General features: G+C 44.6%; 1 protein-coding gene across 2 annotated transcripts in view; it reads left to right on the forward strand.

Moving 5' to 3' along the window:
* Positions 1-20047, forward strand: part of LOC143171993 (small glutamine-rich tetratricopeptide repeat-containing protein beta-like) — a 54993-nt gene that overhangs the window by 30609 nt on the left and 4337 nt on the right. For both annotated transcript variants that reach the window (XM_076361199.1, XM_076361200.1), the window contains 4 exons: positions 7393-7492; positions 9853-9957; positions 12882-13020; positions 13108-13170. In XM_076361199.1, the coding sequence (XP_076217314.1) occupies positions 7393-7492; positions 9853-9957; positions 12882-13020; positions 13108-13170 (407 nt within the window). The remainder of the gene's footprint in view (positions 1-7392; positions 7493-9852; positions 9958-12881; positions 13021-13107; positions 13171-20047) is intronic.

Raw genomic sequence — 20047 nt, forward strand, 5'->3', positions numbered from 1 at the left:
TTCCCTCTTTTTTTTTTTCTCTCTCTCTCTTTTTTTTTTTTTTTTTTTTTTTTCCCCCCCCCACGTATCGCCCCCACAAGCGATCAACAAAATGACTATACGCTTCAGTGGCACCTTGCTGTACAGAACTAAAGGATGGAGTGGACGAACTGGGTAAGGCTAAAAAGGCGTCTAGCGCCAGTTTGGCAGACAACTGCAACAAAGCAATAGGAAAAACCAACTGAGCATTAATATCGTTAAACCTTCCCGTCCCCGTTATCATTTCCGCGGTAATCCCATAGAGGGGATCCCCCTGCGTTTGATGCTGTGCCGCAGCACTTGCCGCCCACCGTGACCATTCCGACCCCCACAACAAATACTGCGTAGGTGACAATAAAAGCCTCATAAGGTTTTGGCAGTCAGCAGGGCACACCAGGTCAGCCAAAAAAATCCAGATTACAATTTGACGTGAAGCTTCTGATTTTATCCCATACTGGGACACAGTGTTTTTTGCTTGCTGTAGGATTTTCCAATCGTGAGGTGCCCACTTATTGCCGTTATTCTCTTGCAGCACAGGAAAAGCACTCGCCCCCAAGCTGGATACCGCTTGCCACTGCCCGTCCAGCATAGCGTCTCTAGCCACTTCGCTCCAGCGTCTGGGCTGAACCGTCGCTGGTGGTCCAGAGAGGCAAGGGGGTAGGGATTCCCCTGATGCCCCGGACAGGTGCTCCATTCCTCCCCTCTGGGCTGTAATTGTTAAGTCCTGTAACTGTTGCACTACCTTCTTCAGGAGCTCATTAGTCTCAGCCATACTCTGTTCTTTGCTGTCACCCTGTGGCGGAGTAGACGCACCTGAAGAGACTCCTAGAGGCGGGGCTGTTGGCCACGGAGGGGTTAACGGAGCTAGCCGCTCCTCCTCCCCGGGTCGTCGCTCTTCCGCGACCGCCTCAGGTGAAAGAGGGGCCCCGTTACCGCTAGTTTCTGCATCTTTGCAGTCCGTAAGCGGAGGGTACGTTTCAAGCAGTTCAGAAGCGCCGTCACCCCCCAGAACACTATACTTGGCTTCCAAGGCAGTTCGTTTGGGGGTACCCGACATACCTCGGACTGCAGACGGCCCAAAGAACCGAAACAGTCCAGATGTTGTATTCTTCGGTCTATCAGGCAAGGGTTCTGGGGCTAGCATTTGAGTGGCTGCACAAGCCACCTTTCTTTCAGCTTTCATGGCTTTTAAAGTCTCTGACACAGACCTCCATAGTTCCCGCACTGTTTTAATCTCCTTCTTTGACTTTTCATCCCCCGTGATAGTCTGCTCCCACATAGTATTGCCAAGCTCTCGCCACTCAAGGTCAGAAAAAATAGTTTGACTGTCCTTAAAATGTCCCCAACGTTGTCCTAATTTAATCAACGTACATAATTGTTTTACCGTTGTCTCGATCCCTCTCTTGGAGAGGATGCTTACGAGCAACACAGCTGCCGCCTCTGTTTCCATGATAGCGGTCGCTCACTGGGAGGCAGTTGGCCAGACTGCTCCGTTATCTTATCCCCCTCCGAACATCGGGATAGTACAACTCCCAGCCGCTTTTCTCCCGCTCCCCTTCTCTCGCTGCTCTTACCGCAGTCTCGAAGATGCGCGCCGAACCATCCTCTGCTACCAGATGTCGGAGTTTCCCTTTGTTCAGTGTCGACGACGGAGCGGGAGTTGCGATTCCGGAGTAATGACAGATCTCAATATGAGTATGGTCATTCTCCTTTATTTACACTTATAACAAGGCTTATATAGTTAACTACTATGGACAGGCGCTACCTGCGGCTTGCAGATAGGTTACAGCCTTGTGTTCACGCGCATCTATGCTCTAGCAGATTGGCCCGTTCTTTCTGATCATGTGAAATGCCTTCATGGTCTTTATCTTGTTTTTCTCCTTTCAACTGCACATTCCTTTCTCCGTTATTTACTGCTTAAGTGCCTTGTCATGCCAGGTGGTGCAGTGTTTGCTCGTTAAAATCAAACTCAGGAATGTCCGTTAGTGAGGCTCCCATTCCCACAGGAATGGGTGGCAGAAGCCCCCCATTGTGACTGGCCCAGATGCTCCGTGCATCCTTGGCATAGACTACCTCAGGAGAGGGTATTTCAAGGACCCAAAAGGGTACCGGTGGGCTTTTGGTATAGCTGCCTTGGAGACGGAAGAAATTAAACAGCTGTCCACCTTGCCTGGTCTCTCGGAGGACCCCTCTGTTGTGGGGTTGCTGAAGGTCGAAGACCAACAGGTGCCAATCGCTACCACCACGGTGCACCGGTGGCAATATCGCACCAACCGAGACTCCCTGATTCCCATTCATGAGCTGATTCATCGACTGGAGAGCCAGGGAGTGATCAGCAAGACTCGCTCACCCTTTAACAGCCCCATATGGCCAGTGCAAAAGTCTAATGGAGAGTGGAGACTGACAGTAGACTCTCATGGCCTGAATGAAGTCACGCCACCGCTGAGTGCTGCCGTGCCAGACATGCTAGAACTTCAATACGAACTGGAGTCAAAGGCAGCCAAGTGGTATGCCACAATTGATATTGCTAATGCGTTTTTCTCAATCCCTTTGGCAGCGGAGTGCAGGCCACAGTTTGCTTTCACTTGGAGGGGCGTCCAGTACACCTGGAACCGACTGCCCCAGGGGTGGAAACACAGCCCCACCATTTGCCATGGACTGATCCAGACTGCACTGGAACAGGGTGAGGCTCCGGAACACCTGCAATACATTGATGACATCATCGTGTGGGGCAACACAGCAGGAGAAGTTTTTGAGAAAGGGAAGGAAATAGTCCAAATCCTGCTGAAGGCCAGTTTTGCCATAAAACAAAGTAAGGTCAAGGGACCTGCACAGGAGATCCAGTTTTTAGGAATAAAATGGCAAGATGGACGTCGTCAGATCCCAATGGATGTGATCAACAAAATAACAGCCATGTCTCCACCAACTAGCAAAAAGGAAACACAAGCTTTCTTAGGCGTCGTGGGTTTTTGGAGAATGCATATTCCAAATTACAGTCTGATCGTAAGCCCTCTATATCAAGTGACCCAGAAGAAGAAGGATTTCAAATGGGGCCCTGAGCAACAACAAGCCTTTTGAACAAATTAAAGAGGAGCTAGTTCATGCAGTAGCCCTGGGGCCAGTCCAGGCAGGACAAGATTTCAAAAATGTGCTCTACACCGCAGCCGGGGAGAATGGCCCTACCTGGAGCCTCTGGCAGAAAGCACCAGGGGAGACTCGAGGTCGACCCCTAGGGTTTTGGAGTCGGGGATACAGAGGATCCGAGGCCCGCTATACTCCAACTGAAAAAGAGATATTGGCAGCCTATGAAGGGGTTCGAGCTGCTTCAGAAGTGATCGGCACTGAAGCACAGCTCCTCCTGGCACCCCGACTGCCGGTGCTAGGCTGGATGTTCAAAGGGAGGGTCCCCTGTCCACATCATGCAACTGATGCTACGTGGAGTAAGTGGGTCGCACTGATCACACAATGGGCTCGAATAGGAAACCCCAGTCGCCCAGGAATCCTGGAAGTGATCATGGATTGGCCAGAGGGCAAAGATTTTGGAATATGGCCAGAGGAGGAGGTGACACGTGCTGAGGAGGCCCCAATGTATAACAAACTGCCAGAAAATGAGCAGCAATATGCCCTGTTCACTGATGGGTCCTGTCGTCTTGTGGGAAAGCATCGGAGGTGGAAAGCTGCTGTATGGAGTCCTATGCGACAAGTTGTAGAAACTGCTGAAGGAGAAGGTGAATCGAGCCAATCTGCAGAAGTAAAGGCCATCCAGCTGGCTTTAGACATTGCTGACCGAGAAAAGTGGCCAGTGCTCTATCTCTCTACTGACTCATGGATGGTGGCAAATGCCCTGTGGGGGTGGTTACTAGCAATGGAAGCAGAGCAACTGGCAGCGCAGAGGCAAACCCATCTGGGCTGCCGCATTGTGGCAAGATATTGCTGCCCGGGTGGAGAACCTGGTTGTAAAAGTCCGTCACGTAGATGCTCACGTACCCAAGAGTCGGGCCACTGAAGAACATCAAAACAACCAGCAGGTGGATCAGGCTGCTAAGATTGAAGTGGCTCAGGTGGATCTGGACTGGCAACAGAAGGGTGAGTTATTTCTAGCTCGGTGGGCCCATGACACCTCAGGTCACCAAGGAAGAGATGCAACATACAGATGGGCTCGTGATCGAGGGGTGGACTTGACCATGGACACTATTGCGCAGGTTATCCATGAATGTGAAACATGCGCTGCAATCAAGCAAGCCAAGCGGTTAAAGCCTCTTTGGTATGGAGGACGATGGTTGAAATATCAATATGGGGAGGCCTGGCAGATCGATTATATCACACTCCCACAAACCCGCCAAGGCAAGCGCCACGTGCTTACAATGGTGGAGGCAACCACCGGATGGCTGGAAACATATCCTGTGCCCCATGCCACTGCCCGGAACACTGTTCTGGGCCTTGAAAAGCAAGTCCTATGGCGACATGGCACCCCAGAAAGAACTGAGTCAGACAACGGGACTCATTTCCGAAACAACCTCATAGACACCTGGGCCAAGGAGCACGGCTTTGAGTGGGTATATCACATCCCCTATCATGCACCAGCCTCCGGGAAAATTGAACGATACAATGGACTGTTAAAGACTACGCTGAGAGCAATGGGTGGCGGGACGTTCAAACACTGGGATACCCATTTAGCAAAGGCCACCTGGTTAGTCAACACGAGGGGATCTGCCAATGGAGCTGGCCCTGCCCAGTCAGAACTTTTACGTACTGTAGATGGGAATAAAGTCCCTGTAGTGCACATAAGAACTATGCTGGGGAAGACAGTCTGGGTTATTCCTGCCTCGGGCAAAGGCCAACCCATCCGTGGGATTGCTTTTGCTCAAGGACCTGGGTGCACTTGGTGGGTGATGCGGAAGGATGGGGAAGTCCGATGTGTACCTCAAGGGGATTTGATTTTGGGTGAGAATAGCTAATGAATTAAATTGTATGATGTTAATTGCTCTATAATACTGTATATCATCACTTCTGTGGTGGCTATATGCCATAGTAACGGTATTAAAATAAGAATCACCCAGATTAATGAAGAATGAACTTTGATGAAACTGAGCAAAGTGCAGCAATGATAGAACCGGACAAGTGCAGCAGTGATGGGACCAAAACTGGCTTCAGCATTCAACAATCCAACACCACGCACCATCTCTCCTGCTCTGAAGGACTGTTATGACAGATGGAGCCCAAAGTCATGGACTAAATGAACTCAAGGAATGTTTTACAGGGATGGCCCATAGACTAAGGGAATGATATTTGTGTGTATATATCGAAAGACAGGAAAAGTGGTGGTGATTAATTGGGATGTATTGGAAAGTGTGGGGACCTGGGCATGACGTAGATGGTATAGAATAAGGGGTGGATACTGTCCTGGTTTCATCTGGGATAGAGTTAATTTTCTTCCTAGTAGCTGGTACAGTGCTGTGTTTTGGATTTAGCATGAGAATAATGTTGATAACACACAGATGTTTTAGTGTTTTATTATTGTTTAGCTTACAGTAGTCAAGGCCCTTTCAGCTTCTCATGCCCTGCCAGCGAGAAGCTAGGAGGGGGCACAGCCAGGACAGCTGACCCAAACTGTCCAAAGGGATATTCCATACCATATGATGTCATGCTCAGTATATAAACTGTGGGGAGTTAGCTGGGAGAGGGGTGACCGCTGCTTGGGGACTGGCTGGGCATCGGTTGGCGGGTGGTGAGCAGTTGCATTGTGCATCACTTGCTTTGTATATTCTTTTATCATTATTATTATTATTTTCTCTTCCTTTGCTGTCCTATTAAACTGTCTTTATCTCAACCCATTAATTTTACTTTTTTTTTTTTTCTCTCTCCGATTCTTTCCCTCATCCCACTGGTGGCAGGGGAGTGAGCGAATGGCTGTGTACTGTTTAGCTGCCTGCCGGATTAAACTACAACAAAGTGACCATAGGATTTAGTGTACAGACCTTTACCTTAGATCAAAGGAAAGGTGTGTAGATGGTGGGCCTGTAAAGATGAGGCACATGTGGTTACATTCTGTGTATATTTTGAAGGTATACACGCAACTACAGTTTCATTTTGCCTTCTCGTTGGCAGGGATTGCTGACTATAATTACAGTCTAGTATATCACTATTGTGAAGAGGTGATTTTGTACTACATTGATGATACTTAGTTACTTAAATCTCATTTTGTTTATTAAGCTCTCCATGTTCACAAATAAGTGCAAGTATAGTTGTTTTCATTTAGTGCTGGCACCTAGAATGCTTACTCCACAGTGTGTTGCTTTCTAGCAGAGATAAAATGTTGCACTGACTGAAATTTTCCAGCCTTTGCTTATGCAGTTTTATACATTTGTAGTAACCTGTTGACCTATCCCTTCTCTTGCTTATTTTGGGAGAGGGTTGAAATATTTTGCCAAAACACAAAGAAGTCAGTGAAAGTCTATAATTTTCCTGAGAATGTCTTGACATTGCTGGGGAACAAAGCATAGTAGGATCTAGCAGGCCAAAGATCCATAGTGGTTAGACCAGGGATAACCTTAAGCTTGGGCACTCTGAACTAGAACTTTTTCTCTGCTACTCTGTTATGAGGAAAGAAAGAAACTACTAGGACTGCCCTGTGTTGGGGAGGAAAGAATGTATAAGATATCCTTTGTTTTGAAAGACCTTACTCCAGAATTTTCTTTCCATAGAAAAGTTATATTTTTCTAGTTTTTTTCACTGTACTAGGCTTAAAAAATATGAAATATGAGACTTCATTATAGAGCAGAAGTTCTGAGCTTTGAAGGTGAGAAATTTTACCTCTGAATCATTTTAGATTGCCTGTGCTATATGTGCTTTTCATTATCTTAATGAATTATGTGACAACATCACAGAAGTGGGGCTTATGCGCTTGGTTTTGCTTTTGTTTGATTTTCCATGTTATATGGGTAGTTACAGGCAAGTTGTTGGGAGATGTGAGAAGATGAGACCGAAAAGGCATTGACATATAGCCTATTGGATTATGAGGCTTGCAAAGATAGTTAAGACTGATCAATCTATATTAGAGTGGAACTGCAATTACAATTATACTTCTCAACAAAGTGATCTTTGTTTAACAGCAGAAGCTATCTGGGAAGTGTGAAATAGCAAGATGAGAAGGGGAAGGTTTATGTGGTGGACTACAATGTATATAATAAACTTTACAGACATGGTAGATATTTTTATTTGCATTATTCCATGCCAATTCCATTTAAAAGAATGTATCTCAGAAAAGTACAGTCATAACTGCTTTATATAGATGCTATAATGTGGCTGCTCTATTTCTTTCAAACGTAGCACTGTATCTTTAACTACTTAAGACCTTTTTATAATTTATTTCAGGTAACAGTCATATGAAAGAAGAAAATTATGGTGCTGCAGTGGATTGTTATACTAGGGCTATAGAACTGGATCCAAACAATGCAGTCTATTACTGCAACAGGTAAAAACAAAATAATATACACTTTTCATTCCTAGACTTCATGAACATTATTTCAAAGATAAATTGTTAAGTAGATCAAAACAACATGAGGCTAGAAAAACCCACAATTCAGAAATTTATCATGTTAATTTTGTAACATATTTAAAGGAAAAGTGAGCTAATTCAGCATATCTGTATCAGTTAAAGGTGTAATATGGGCTTTAAAATTACTTGTAAAACCTTGAGATCAGTTTTTTGTGAGTTAGGATGTCTATATTAAATTATAACTTAGGCTGTGGTTTCCAGTCTGTTGAGAGTAGTAAGAGCCTTTTTTCTGGTGTTCTAGTGACTCAGCTGCCATCTCTATCTCCCCTAGTATTGACTTTCCCTGGAAAAAAATATCATCAATGTCGGTATACCATTTTGGAGATTTCAAGCATTGTATAAATACTCAGCATTTTTATGCACGACCTTTTGAAAAATAACAAGACTGTTGTAGTTTCATTGTATAATCAGTTCTTCACCATAGTACTGATATGGGACCAGAGGAAGTCTGGAAGGGCATGTTATCCCAGTAGCAGCAGTATGCTCTTTCAGTATACTGCCCTGAAGACTGGCATAAGAACAAAGGCAGTATAGTCTATGAGCCCTACTGGAACTGGCCTGCCTCTAGAGCCCTTCTGCTCTACGCTTTTCAGTGCCTCTGTTACCAGAAGGATTTACTAACTTAAGTGCAGTCAATCTGGCCTTGTGGCACTGTACCCAGTGGATTTTTCCATTTTTGGAGCTGTGCTTCCATTACTTCAGAGTTTAGTTTGTGATAAATACAAGTAAATGATTCAGTGTTTTGTGGCAAGCATAAAGAGAAAGGGAATGCACAGTTTACTAATATTTTATGTCTTTAAGACAGTAGTTCAAAGTGTAAATCATATGTGGTCGGTTTTCTCAAGGAAAGTAGATGTGATTTTAGGTATCAAATGGTAATATAAGTCCTGATTCAAAAGCCTCCCAAAAATCACTGAATGGGCTTGAGCACCAAATCTGTAATTGGCAGAAGAGTAGAAATACTTCACTGTGTGCTACATCATCACATATTACATTTGTGAGGACCAAAATGAATCTTGATGTCAGTGAGCATGGTATTGTACAAAGTTATTTAAAAGAAGACGGGCAGTTGCTTGGAGTTTTGAGGGTGATGTGGTATCTGAATAAACATAAGCCTTATTCTTATCTTACTTAAGCTAGTATGGAAGCAATGGACAATTATTGCCTTCAACAGTATTGCTTTTTACTCACAGAAGTGGAAAAAGAGAGCTGAGATGCCCTTGAAGTTTTAACTGGCCGTATAATTTTTTTGTAAACATGGAAAAAACATTTTCTGTTCAAACACATGTGAGACTAAGCATTGTCCCCAATTTTTATCCATACGTCTTCACTGGCATCTGCGGAGTTGGACAACTGTTAAATAGCCTGAATATTTAAAAGATACAAGTAGTCCCATTCAGAAGAGATTTTAATCAAATTCAGAAAAAACATGCAATTCGGAGGTTATCACAGGAGAAAGGGTTGAATACAGTGATGATTGTAGCATCTAGCATTCCTAATAAAAATGAAAAATGCTTTATGCAATGGAAATATTGTCATTTCTACTATAGTTTTTTAATCAAGGAAGAACAAATTAGCGTTTTGAGGCCTTTTAAGCAGGTAAAATTTTGAGTACTAATCTGTTCCAGTGTCCTTTTTAATTTGGGCAATTTTTTAGTCTTATTGTATAAATGTCCACAACATTTGGTATTTCTCTGGTATAGAGATGCAATTTTAATTTAGTAATTCAGAGATTATTGAGAAATGTTATCCTGATTTACCTGCAAGTATGAGTTGCCTGCTAAAAAATTGAGCAGGGAAAAATCACAGCATTCCTTTGAGTGGCAGTAAAACTCTACTTCTTACTGGAAAAGCGCAATTGTATAAAATGCTTCTATTTAAACTACTACTTGAGAGGTTTCACTTCTTGTAATAGGTTTTGTGATGTATTTTGTGCATAGTCATATGCTGGATCTAAAACAATTCCTTAGAATTATTTATCCTTTATGTCTTCAAAGGTGAGTGTGTGTTCTCCAAAGCCCTAGTCTAGCAATGCACTTAAGCACATACTTAATTCAGAACATTTGCTTGTCCTGCTTAATTGAAGAAAGCTGAGGCATTGCCTAAATAGTGAATGAAAAGTCAGTAAGATTAAACAAGTCTAAAGTTAGTCATGGACATGTGAATATCTAAGCTGTTTTTTGTTTGGGGTTTTTTTTGCTGTTATTGGTGGTGGGTTTTGTTTTGTTTTGGTTTTTTTACAAAGCTCTGTCCCTTCCCTCCCCTCTTCCTCTTAGGGCTGCTGCTCAAAGTAAGCTCAACAACTACAGTGAAGCAATAAAGGATTGTGAGAGAGCCATAGCAATAGATCCAAAGTACAGCAAAGCGTATGGGAGAATGGGGTAAGCTAATACAAATCTGAGTAAACGCTGAAGACCCAAGTGTAAATCACCATAGATTTTCTGAAATAAGTGGAACTATGTTGTTTTACTTAGCTGACATTCTTGTTCTGAAAGTGTAGCAATTTTCTGAAGATGACCCTATCAGGCTGTCAGCTTTAAGTTTTATATAGGTAGTTGATCTCAGCATTTTCATATCAGATTTCATCAGTTTGCTTTTTTTTCCTTTCAGTTTATCTGCAAGAAAAAAAACTTTAACTTTGCAAATTTAGTTTAGGAAGTCATGCTGTGTTTTTCTACCTCCTACCTAGTTACGAGTAATAAAAATTCTGCAGTTGGAACAGTGAATCTGTTAATGATGCTGTCAGAGAACAGGATCCTAAAATATTGAGGCTTCACACTAGCAGGAATAGAGGCTTAATTTTTCCATTCAATAACTCTCAGGAAGCAGATATTTTAGCAAGACTAAGCTATGTCCCTTTAGTAGTTTTTCTCAGTCATGTCAGAGAGATTAACAGTATTGCCCCTTTAGGTGGTGGGTCTGATTAAGTGCTATCTGAAAAAAAAAAAAATTATGTCAGGAATGTTCTCCTGAATGGGATATCTACTTGAGTGAAGGGCCGTTCTTCCGGGATGTGTAACTTTGCATTTTCAATAATCAAACATATTGTGGGTGTGGGCTGAATACTGCTTAAGGCTTTTGAGGTTGTATCTATACTAGTAAATTACAAAATACTTGGGATTGTTCTTTGGGGTCAGCTGGCACAAAATGGCCCATGTCCATATTACTAAAATCTAGTTTGCAGTATGGAGTGACCACATCCAAACTGCCTATTGCTAAATTGCCTTGGCCTGTGTTAAATTCTGAACCATGCCCCAAAATTGTATGGAATAATGCTTGTTGGCCTGGGACAAAACCATGCCAGGGGGCGTTTATTTAAGATCAAAGATGATGGAATTCTATCACTTGAAAAATTTCCCTGATACAGTTTATTTTACTAGTACGAATGTAGCCTGACTGGCTTTTGAGATGGTTAATTCACTTTGAAATTTTAGGGACTGTTGGATTGTTTTTGTCCTATTTAACTCTCTTTAGATCATTTCTTCATATAGCACAACCTGAGATCCCCCGATTTCAGTGAGATGGAGGGAAGCTACAGGCTGATTTAATTGAAAATTGGAGGTTATTTTAGAGTTTTGGGTGTAAGACCAGTGTGCCTTTTGATACACAGTGTAAGTGTGATCATTTTCAGGCAATCAAACTTCTCTTTTTTTTTTTTTTTGATTGGTTGTTTTAATAGAGGATATATTTTGAGCTACAGGCTGTTGCTTAACTCAGCAGATGGATATAATAATACATTTAGCATAGGCTGAATGAGGAAACTGCTTTTTTAGTAATAACTGAAAAAAACAAGTGCAGAAACCACCTTCTCAACAAAAAATCCTTATGAGAAAGCTATGTTTTCTGACTGCATTATGCAGGCATATCAGTTTTTCAGAGGATTTGACAGAAACTCTGTATATGTCACAGAAAGAAGCAGAAGTGCTGCAGAAATATGCAGAGGTGGGAGCCATGTAGACATTTAAAGAGATGCTGCCAGCATGACCCTGAGAGAGCACTTGTCTGGGTAGGAGGTGGGCCTGGAATTGTGAGCAAAGAAACTGTCGCCCGCTGTTCTGACTTGTACTGTGTTCCAAGAAGCAAATTTTTACATACTTTCTCTGTAAAAAAAACCCCACGATTGCATCACAGAAATACGTGATTGCATTTCTCATCTGGTCAGAAACTATTTTGGCAAATTAATGGCCCAACAGGGAGAATGTTGTTTATGGGAGTAACTGTATTAAGGGAGAAAACATTAATATTGCATGGGTTCCTCCAGGAGCGTTACTGGAATCTCCTGGAGTTTCATACTGTTATTGAGTTCATAGTCACCGAGAGTAATGACTGTGACTGATGTATCTAACACACTGAGCTCTCTTGCCTGAGATAAAAGACTAAGGTCTGTTAGTGGGCATTAGCACAGGCTTATCAACCCAGTCTGTGTAGCTCAGCACATACTAAAGGGAGACTGGAGTACTGAATAGCTGAATGTGGGTTATACAGATCTTTCACAAAATGTGGAAAAGATCAATTTAGTTTTGTGGTCAGCATAAATTGAAAATACAGTAGAAGATAGAATTGAAACTGCAACCAGATGGACTTCTGGAATAGCTCAAAGAAAGATGATGTTTTAAATGTAGTAGCTAATAAAATTTGAAAACAAATACTGTTTCAAAAGTAGTAGATAATCTGTCCTGTGCTCTCCTGAGCTGCTGGAGAAGAATCTTTTTCAAAACATTAAGCAGGCTTCCCTGATACAAGGGTTCCTTAGTCTTACAGACGTTACTACTATCCTGTATAACCCATTTGTCAAGCTGTTGAAGTAGAAGATCCAAGAGGAGAATCTTGCACTGATCCTAAGAAAAAATCTGTTACACTGAAACTTGTGGCTCCAGTATTTGGTTTCTTGAAGCTGCAGTATCTTCATCCTACTTACCCATGTACCCTTGTGAATAATCTCTTGGATCAAAAGGACTGGAGGAAACATTTAGAGGAATTCCTGAGCTGATGTGAAAAGTCACAGATGCTGGATCCAGCTTGTGCTCTCAAATGCAGACTAAATCACTTGATGATGCCAAAGAGTTTTTAATGAAACTTGCATATATATGGAACAGACAGTGCAAGATGAGTTTTTGAGGGTTCATCTGTTTGCAAAAATAAGGGCTTACACTAAGCAATAGTAGCACAATAGCAAAACTTGCTTTAACTTAGTGCTCAAGCTAAAAATTAGTTGTGAGATACTGTTTTACTTAGAACAGAAAACGTATCATTATCTTTTGATGGTCATTTATGTTCTACCCGGGATTTCTTTATTTCACATTAGGTTGGCTCTGACCTCAGTGAATAAATATGAAGAAGCAGTTACAAGTTACAAAAAAGCACTGGATCTTGATCCAGAAAATGACTCTTATAAGTCAAATTTGAAAATAGCAGAACAGAAACTAAGAGATGTGTCCAGTCCTGTAAGTTAGCTCTGCATCTATTTATTTACAATAGTTTTAACTGGGATTTTGTAGGTAAACTTATCTTCAATTGTAATTTTTTTGTAGACTGGAACTGGACTGAGTTTTGACATGGCAAGCTTGATAAACAATCCTGCCTTCATTAGTATGGTGAGTATATTTCAAGCTTTACATTGTATTGTTTTTTAAAACTGAAGTTTTAAGAACAACTCTTTGTTTAATAACACAAGTGATTTTAATGCTTATTATAATGGCAATGGTTTCATTATACTAAATTTAAACTTTTTAAGTCATTTTAGACTCAAACCAAGAAGTGAAGCATAAATCTCCTATAATGCCTGTCTTATTTCCAGTTGATTCTATCCTACTTATGAACAACGACATGCATAGATTAGCTATGCTGTTTTTATAGATGGCATGAATAGCAAAACACTTGTCAACAGCATGGTGAAAATATTTTTTCTATTCTCTGCGTAGCAGTGTCGTGGTTTAACCTCAGTTAGCAATTGAACACCACACAGCCGCTCACTCACTCCCCCACTCCCCAGTGGGATGAGGGAGAGAACTGGAAGAGCACAAGTGAGAAAAACTCGTGGGTTGAGATAAAAGCAGTTTAATAATTGAAATAAAATAATAATAATAATGTAATAATAATAATAATAATACACAAAGAAAGTGATGCACAGTGCAATTGCTCGCTACCCACCGACCGATGCCCAGCCAGTCCCCGAGCAGTGGCCCCCCCGGCCAGCTTTCCCCAGTTTATGTACTGAGCATGACGTCCCATGGTATGGAATGTCCCTTTGGCCAGTTTGGCTGTGCCCCCTCCCAGCTTCTTGTGCACCTCCAGCCTTCTCAGTCAGTAGAGCATGGGAAGCTGAAAAGTCCTTGGCTAGTGTAAGCATTACCTAGCAACAACTAAAACATCGGTGCATTATCAACTTTGATCTCCTCCTAAATCCAAAACACAGCACTGTACCAGCTACTAGGAAGGAAATTAACTCTATTCCTGCCGAAACGAGGAAAATATCCACCCCTTATTCTACACCATTTACGTCATGATCAAGTCTCATATTTTCCAGTACATATTCATTAATCACCACCCCCCTTTTTTTAATATATATATATATACACACACACACAGAGATATCATTCCCTTAGTCTATGGGGCACCCCTATAATATGTTCGGTGAGTTCATTTAGTCCATGACTTTGGGCTCCATCTGTCGTAATAATCTTCCAGGGCAGGAAAGATGGAGATGGTATGTGGTGTTGGATTGTTTCATGTTGAAGTCAGTTCTGGTACCATCATCACTGTGCTTTGCTTGGTTTCACTGAAGTTATTCTTCATTAGTCTGGGTGATTCTTATTGTAATATCATTGGTATGGCATATAATATTATGTAGCACTTAACATCACATAATTCAGATCATTGGCTATTCTCACCCAAAATCAAATCCCCTTGAGGTACATATCGGACTTCCCCCTCCTTCCGCATTATCCACCAAGTGCACACAGGTCCTTGAGCAAAAGCAATCCCACGGATGGGTTTGCCTTTGCCCGAGGCAGGAATAACCCAGACTGTCTTCCCCAGCATAGTTCTTATGTGCACTACAGGGACTTTATTCCCATCTACAGTACGTAAAAGTTCTGACTGGGCAGGGCCAGCTCCATTGGCAGATCCCTGAGTGTTGACTAACCAGGTGGCCTTTGCTAAATGCGTATCCCAATGTTTGAACGTCCCACCACCCATTGCTCTCAGCGTAGTCTTTAACAGTCCATTGTATCGTTCAATTTTCCCAGAGGCTGGTGCATGATAGGGGATGTGATACACCCACTCAATGCCGTGCTCTTTGGCCTAGGTGTCTATGAGGTTGTTTCGGAAATGAGTCCCGTTGTCTGACTCAATTCTTTCTGGGGTGCCATGTCGCCATAGGACTTGCTTTTCAAGGCCCAGAACAGTGTTCCGGGCAGTGGCATGGGGCACGGGATATGTTTCCAGCCATCCGGTGGTTGCCTCCACCATTGTAAGCACGTGGCGCTTGCCTTGGCGGGTTTGTGGGAGTGTGATATATACAGTCTGCCAGGCCTCCCCATATTGATATTTCAGCCATCGGCCTCCATACCAAAAAGGCTTTAACCGCTTGGCTTGCTTGATTGCAGCGCATGTTTCGCATTCATGGATAACCTGTGCAATAGTGTCCATGGTCAAGTCCACCCCTCGATCACGAGCCCATCTGTATGTTGCATCTCTTCCTTGGTGACCTGAGGTGTTATGGGCCCACCGAGCTATACATAATTCACCCTTCTGTTGCCAGTCCAGATCCACCTGAGCCACTTCAATCTTAGCAGCCTGATCCACCTGCTGGTTATTTTGATGTTCTTCAGTGGCCCGACTCTTGGGTACGTGAGCATCTACGTGACGGACTTTTACAACCAGGTTCTCCACCCGGGCAGCAATATCTTGCCACAATGCGGCAGCCCAGATGGGTTTGCCTCTGCGCTGCCAGTTGCTCTGCTTCCATTGCTGCAACCACCCCCACAGGGCTTTTGCCACCATCCATGAGTCAGTAGAGAGATAGAGCACTGGCCACTTTTCTCGGTCAGTAATGTCTAAAGCCAGCTGGATGGCCTTTACTTCTGCAAATTGGCTCGATTCACCTTCTCCTTCAGCAGTTTCTACAACTTGTCGCATAGGACTCCATACAGCAGCTTTCCACCTCTGATGCTTTCCCACAAGACGACAGGACCCATCAGTGAACAGGGCATATTGCTGCTCATTTTCTGGCAGTTTGTTATACATTGGGGCCTCCTCAGCACGTGTCACCTCCTCCTCTGGCCATATTCCAAAATCTTTGCCCTCTGGCCAATCCATGATCACTTCCAGGATTCCTGGGCGACTGGGGTTTCCTATTCGAGCCCATTGTGTGATCAGTGTGACCCACTTACTCCACGTAGCATCAGTTGCATGATGTGGACAGGGGACCCTCCCTTTGAACATCCAGCCTAGCACCGGCAGTCGGGTTGCCAGGAGGAGCTGTGCTTCAGTGTCGATCACTTCCGAAGCAGCTCGAACCCCTTCATATGCTGCTAATATCTCTTTTTCAGTTGGAGTATAGCGGGCCTCGGATCCTCTGTATCCCCGACTCCAAAACCCTAGGGGTCGACCTCGAGTCTCCCCAGGTGCTTTCTGCCAGAGGCTCCAGGTAGGGCCATTCTCCCCGGCTGCGGTGTAGAGCACATTTTTGACATCTTGTCCTGCCTGGACTGCCCCCAGGGCTACTGCATGAACTATCTCCTCTTTAATTTGTTCAAAAGGCTTGTCGTTGCTCAGGGCCCCATTTGAAATCGTTCTTCTTTCGGGTCACTTGATAGAGAGGGTTTACAATCAGACTGTAATTTGGAATATGCGTTCTCCAAAAACCCACGACGCCTAAGAAAGCTTGTGTTTCCTTTTTGCTAGTTGGTGGAGACATGGCTGTTATTTTGTTGATCACATCCATTGGGATCTGACGACGTCCATCTTGCCATTTTATTCCTAAAAACTGGATCTCCTGTGCAGGTCCCTTGACCTTACTTTGTTTTATGGCAAAACCGGCCTTCAGCAGGATTTGGACTATTTCCTTCCCTTTCTCAAAAACTTCTCCTGCTGTGTTGCCCCACACGATGATGTCATCAATGTATTGCAGGTGTTCCGGAGCCTCACCCTGTTCCAGTGCAGTCTGGATCAGTCCATGGCAAATGGTGGGGCTGTGTTTCCACCCCTAAGGCAGTCGGTTCCAGGTGTACTGGACGCCCCTCCAAATGAAAGCAAACTGTGGCCTGCACTCTGCTGCCAAAGGGATTGAGAAAAACGCATTAGCAATATCAATTGTGGCATACCACTTGGCTGCCTTTGACTCCAGTTCGTATTGAAGTTCTAGCATGTCCGGCACGGCAGCACTCAGCGGTGGCGTGACTTCATTTAGGCCACGATAGCCTACTGTTAGTCTCCACTCTCCATTAGACTTCCGCACTGGCCATATGGGACTGTTAAAGGGTGAGCGGGTCTTGCTGATCACTCCTTGGCTCTCCAGTCGACGAATCAGCTCATGGATGGGAATCAGGGAGTCTCGGTTGGTGCGATATTGCCGCCGGTGCACCGTGGTGGTAGCGATTGGCACCTGTTGGTCTTCGACCTTCAGCAACCCCACAACAGAGGGGTTCTCCGAGAGACCAGGCAAGGTAGACAGCTGTTTAATTTCCTCCGTCTCCAAGGCAGCTATACCAAAAGCCCACCGGTACCCTTTTGGGTCCTTGAAATACCCTCTCCTGAGGTAGTCTATGCCAAGGATGCACGGAGCCTCTGGGCCAGTCACAATGGGGGGCTTCTGCCACTCATTCCCAGTTAGACCTACTTCGGCTTCCAATACAGTTAGCTGTTGGGATCCCCCCATCACCCCAGAAATACAGATGGGTTCTGCCCCTATATAGCTTGATGGCATTAGGGTACACTGTGCACCGGTGTCTACTAGAGCCTTATACTCCTGTGGGTCTGACGTGCCAGGCCACCGAATCCACACAGTCCAGTAAACCCGGTTGTCCCTTTCCTCCCCCTGGCTGGAGGCAGGGCCCCTCTAATCCTCATCACAGTACTCATTTCTCACTTCTCGTACATACGAGTCAGAAGTTTCTTCATTAACATCAGGAGTAAGATCAGCCCTTCTACCCTGTCTGGGGAACTGCTCACTGGAAACTGGAGCAGCAATTTTCCTGGAAGAACCTCTTTCTGTGATTGTTTTCCCTTGAAATTCACGTACCCATGTCCCTAGGACTGAGGTAGGTTTTCCATCCCACTTCCTCATGTCCTCTCCGTGGTCACGCAGGTAAAACCATAGGGTGCCCCGTGGTGTGTACCCTTTATATTCTCTCTCTTGAGCAAAAGCACGCTGACTCCTTAAAGCCGAGATACTGGTCCGTACAGGTGAGGAGTAGGACCTATCCTCTCTGAGTTGCTGGATCTCCCGGGACAGTTTCTCCACAGCTGAGACGAGGGAGGAAGAGAGACTTTCCTCGTATTGCTGGAGTTGGCCAGCCAATTCATCCACTGTTTGTTCCTCTCCATCTTTCCAGGTCATCACTGCCATTGAGTTGGCATATGACGATGGTGCGCTCCTTACAAACTTCCACCACATGGGTCGTGTGCACTTGACTTCGTCTGGATCTTTGGATAGTTGTTCATTGCTCAGGTCACCATAAATCACCTCCAGCACAGCTAATTCTCTCAGAAACTGGATACCCTTCTCCATGGTGGTCCACTTGCTTGGGCGACATATGACATCTTCCTTGAAGGGATACCTTTCCTTCATGCTTGACAAGAGTCGCCTCCAAAGGCTGAGGACTCGTGTCCCTTTTCCAATCGCTTTGTCAATGCCCCCTTCCCTGGAAAGGAATCCCAGCTGCTTGGCTTCCCTACCCTCCAATTCCAGGCTACTGGCCCCATTATCCCAGCATCGGAGCAGCCAGGTGACAATATGCTCACCTGGACGACGGCTGAAATCTTTTTGTATATCTCGCAGCTCACTCAGGGATAGAGATTGGGTGGTCACTGCCTCATTTATGAGTTCTTCCTCTTCTTCCTCCTCCCGAATCAGCAGCCGTCTCTCCTCCTCCTGTTCTTGTGATGACCCTTCTCCAGGGTCGTCTGCCTCGTCCACTTCTTCCTCCGGCTCCCTTTTAGAAGAAGCTTCTTCCTCCCTTACTAAACGAGCCGACTTTCGCTTCCAAGATTTCTTCTTGTGTACAGGGGCGACTGATACCGGCACAGGCTGGTTCTTTGGTTCAGCCACAGGGTGCCTCGCCAGGGTCTGAGTGGCCGCAGGGCCTGTCGCCGTGGTCAGAGTGGCCTCAGTGCCTGTCGCCGGGGTCGAAGTGGCCACAGGGCCTGTCGCTGAGGTCGGAGTGGCCGCAGGGCCTGTTGCCAGAGTCTGAGTAGCTGCAGAGCATGTCACCGGGGTCTAAGTGGCCGCAGTACCTGTTGCCAGGGTCTGAGTGGCCGCAGAGCGTGTCGCTGGGGTCGGAGTGGCCGCAGGGCGTGTCGCCCAGGTCTGAGTGGCTGCAGTGCATGTCGTTTTACTGTCAGATCCAGAGACCTTCTCTTCCCTTTGAGGGTACTGAATGGTGTTGAACAGGGCTCGGTAGGCATGGGCCAGGCCCCAGCACGTTGCAATGATCTGCATCTCTCTGGAGTTGCCAGGGTGACAGCATACTTTGTCCAAATATTCTAGTAACTTTTCAGGATTCTGCACTTGCTCAGGGGTGAAGTTCCAAAACACTGGGGGTGCCCATTGGCCTAGGTACTTGCCCATCTTGTCCCACACACCCTGCCACTCATAACTATTCGGCCTTGGGGCAGATCTCTGGATGATATTCTTAAATTGCTTACCAACTTCAGACAAAACCGAAACAGTATTCCCAAGAAGTACCAATAGAAGTATCTTAACTACCCAAGGATGTTCAAAATACTGAAAAGTTACTGTAATGAAGGAGGAAACATCATAGAAGAAGGTAGTGACACTGCCATTCTGTATTTCCTCCGTAAAAAAACTCTCAGAGAAGTTACTGCAATTGCTAGTTGTCTCCACGAAATGGTATCCGTGGTACAGTAACAGCTTCATTGCGAAATTTACATACCACACTAACGTCAAGGTCAATGTTCTAAAAACAGACCTCACAAGCAGAACGTCACTGCTCACTGCAGACCACAACAAACTGCAAAACCCAACACCAATCTTTATCATGTACAGCAAAAAAAGGAGTATGATACAGATTAGACAAATCAATATCGAGAACAGAGAAACCAACATTGTGACCCACAACTATTAACAGATATAAGTTCCTTAATACACTCCGGTTAATCTGTTATTATCTCAAACCCTTCGAGCCCCACGTTGGGCGCCAAAAAGGACTGTCGTGGTTTAATCTCAGTCGGCAACTGAGCACCACGCAGCCGCTCGCTCACTCCTCCTCCCCCTGCCCCGGTGGGATG

Source organism: Aptenodytes patagonicus, chromosome W, assembly GCF_965638725.1.
Source record: "Aptenodytes patagonicus chromosome W, bAptPat1.pri.cur, whole genome shotgun sequence".
NCBI classification, from domain to species: Eukaryota; Metazoa; Chordata; class Aves; order Sphenisciformes; family Spheniscidae; genus Aptenodytes; species Aptenodytes patagonicus.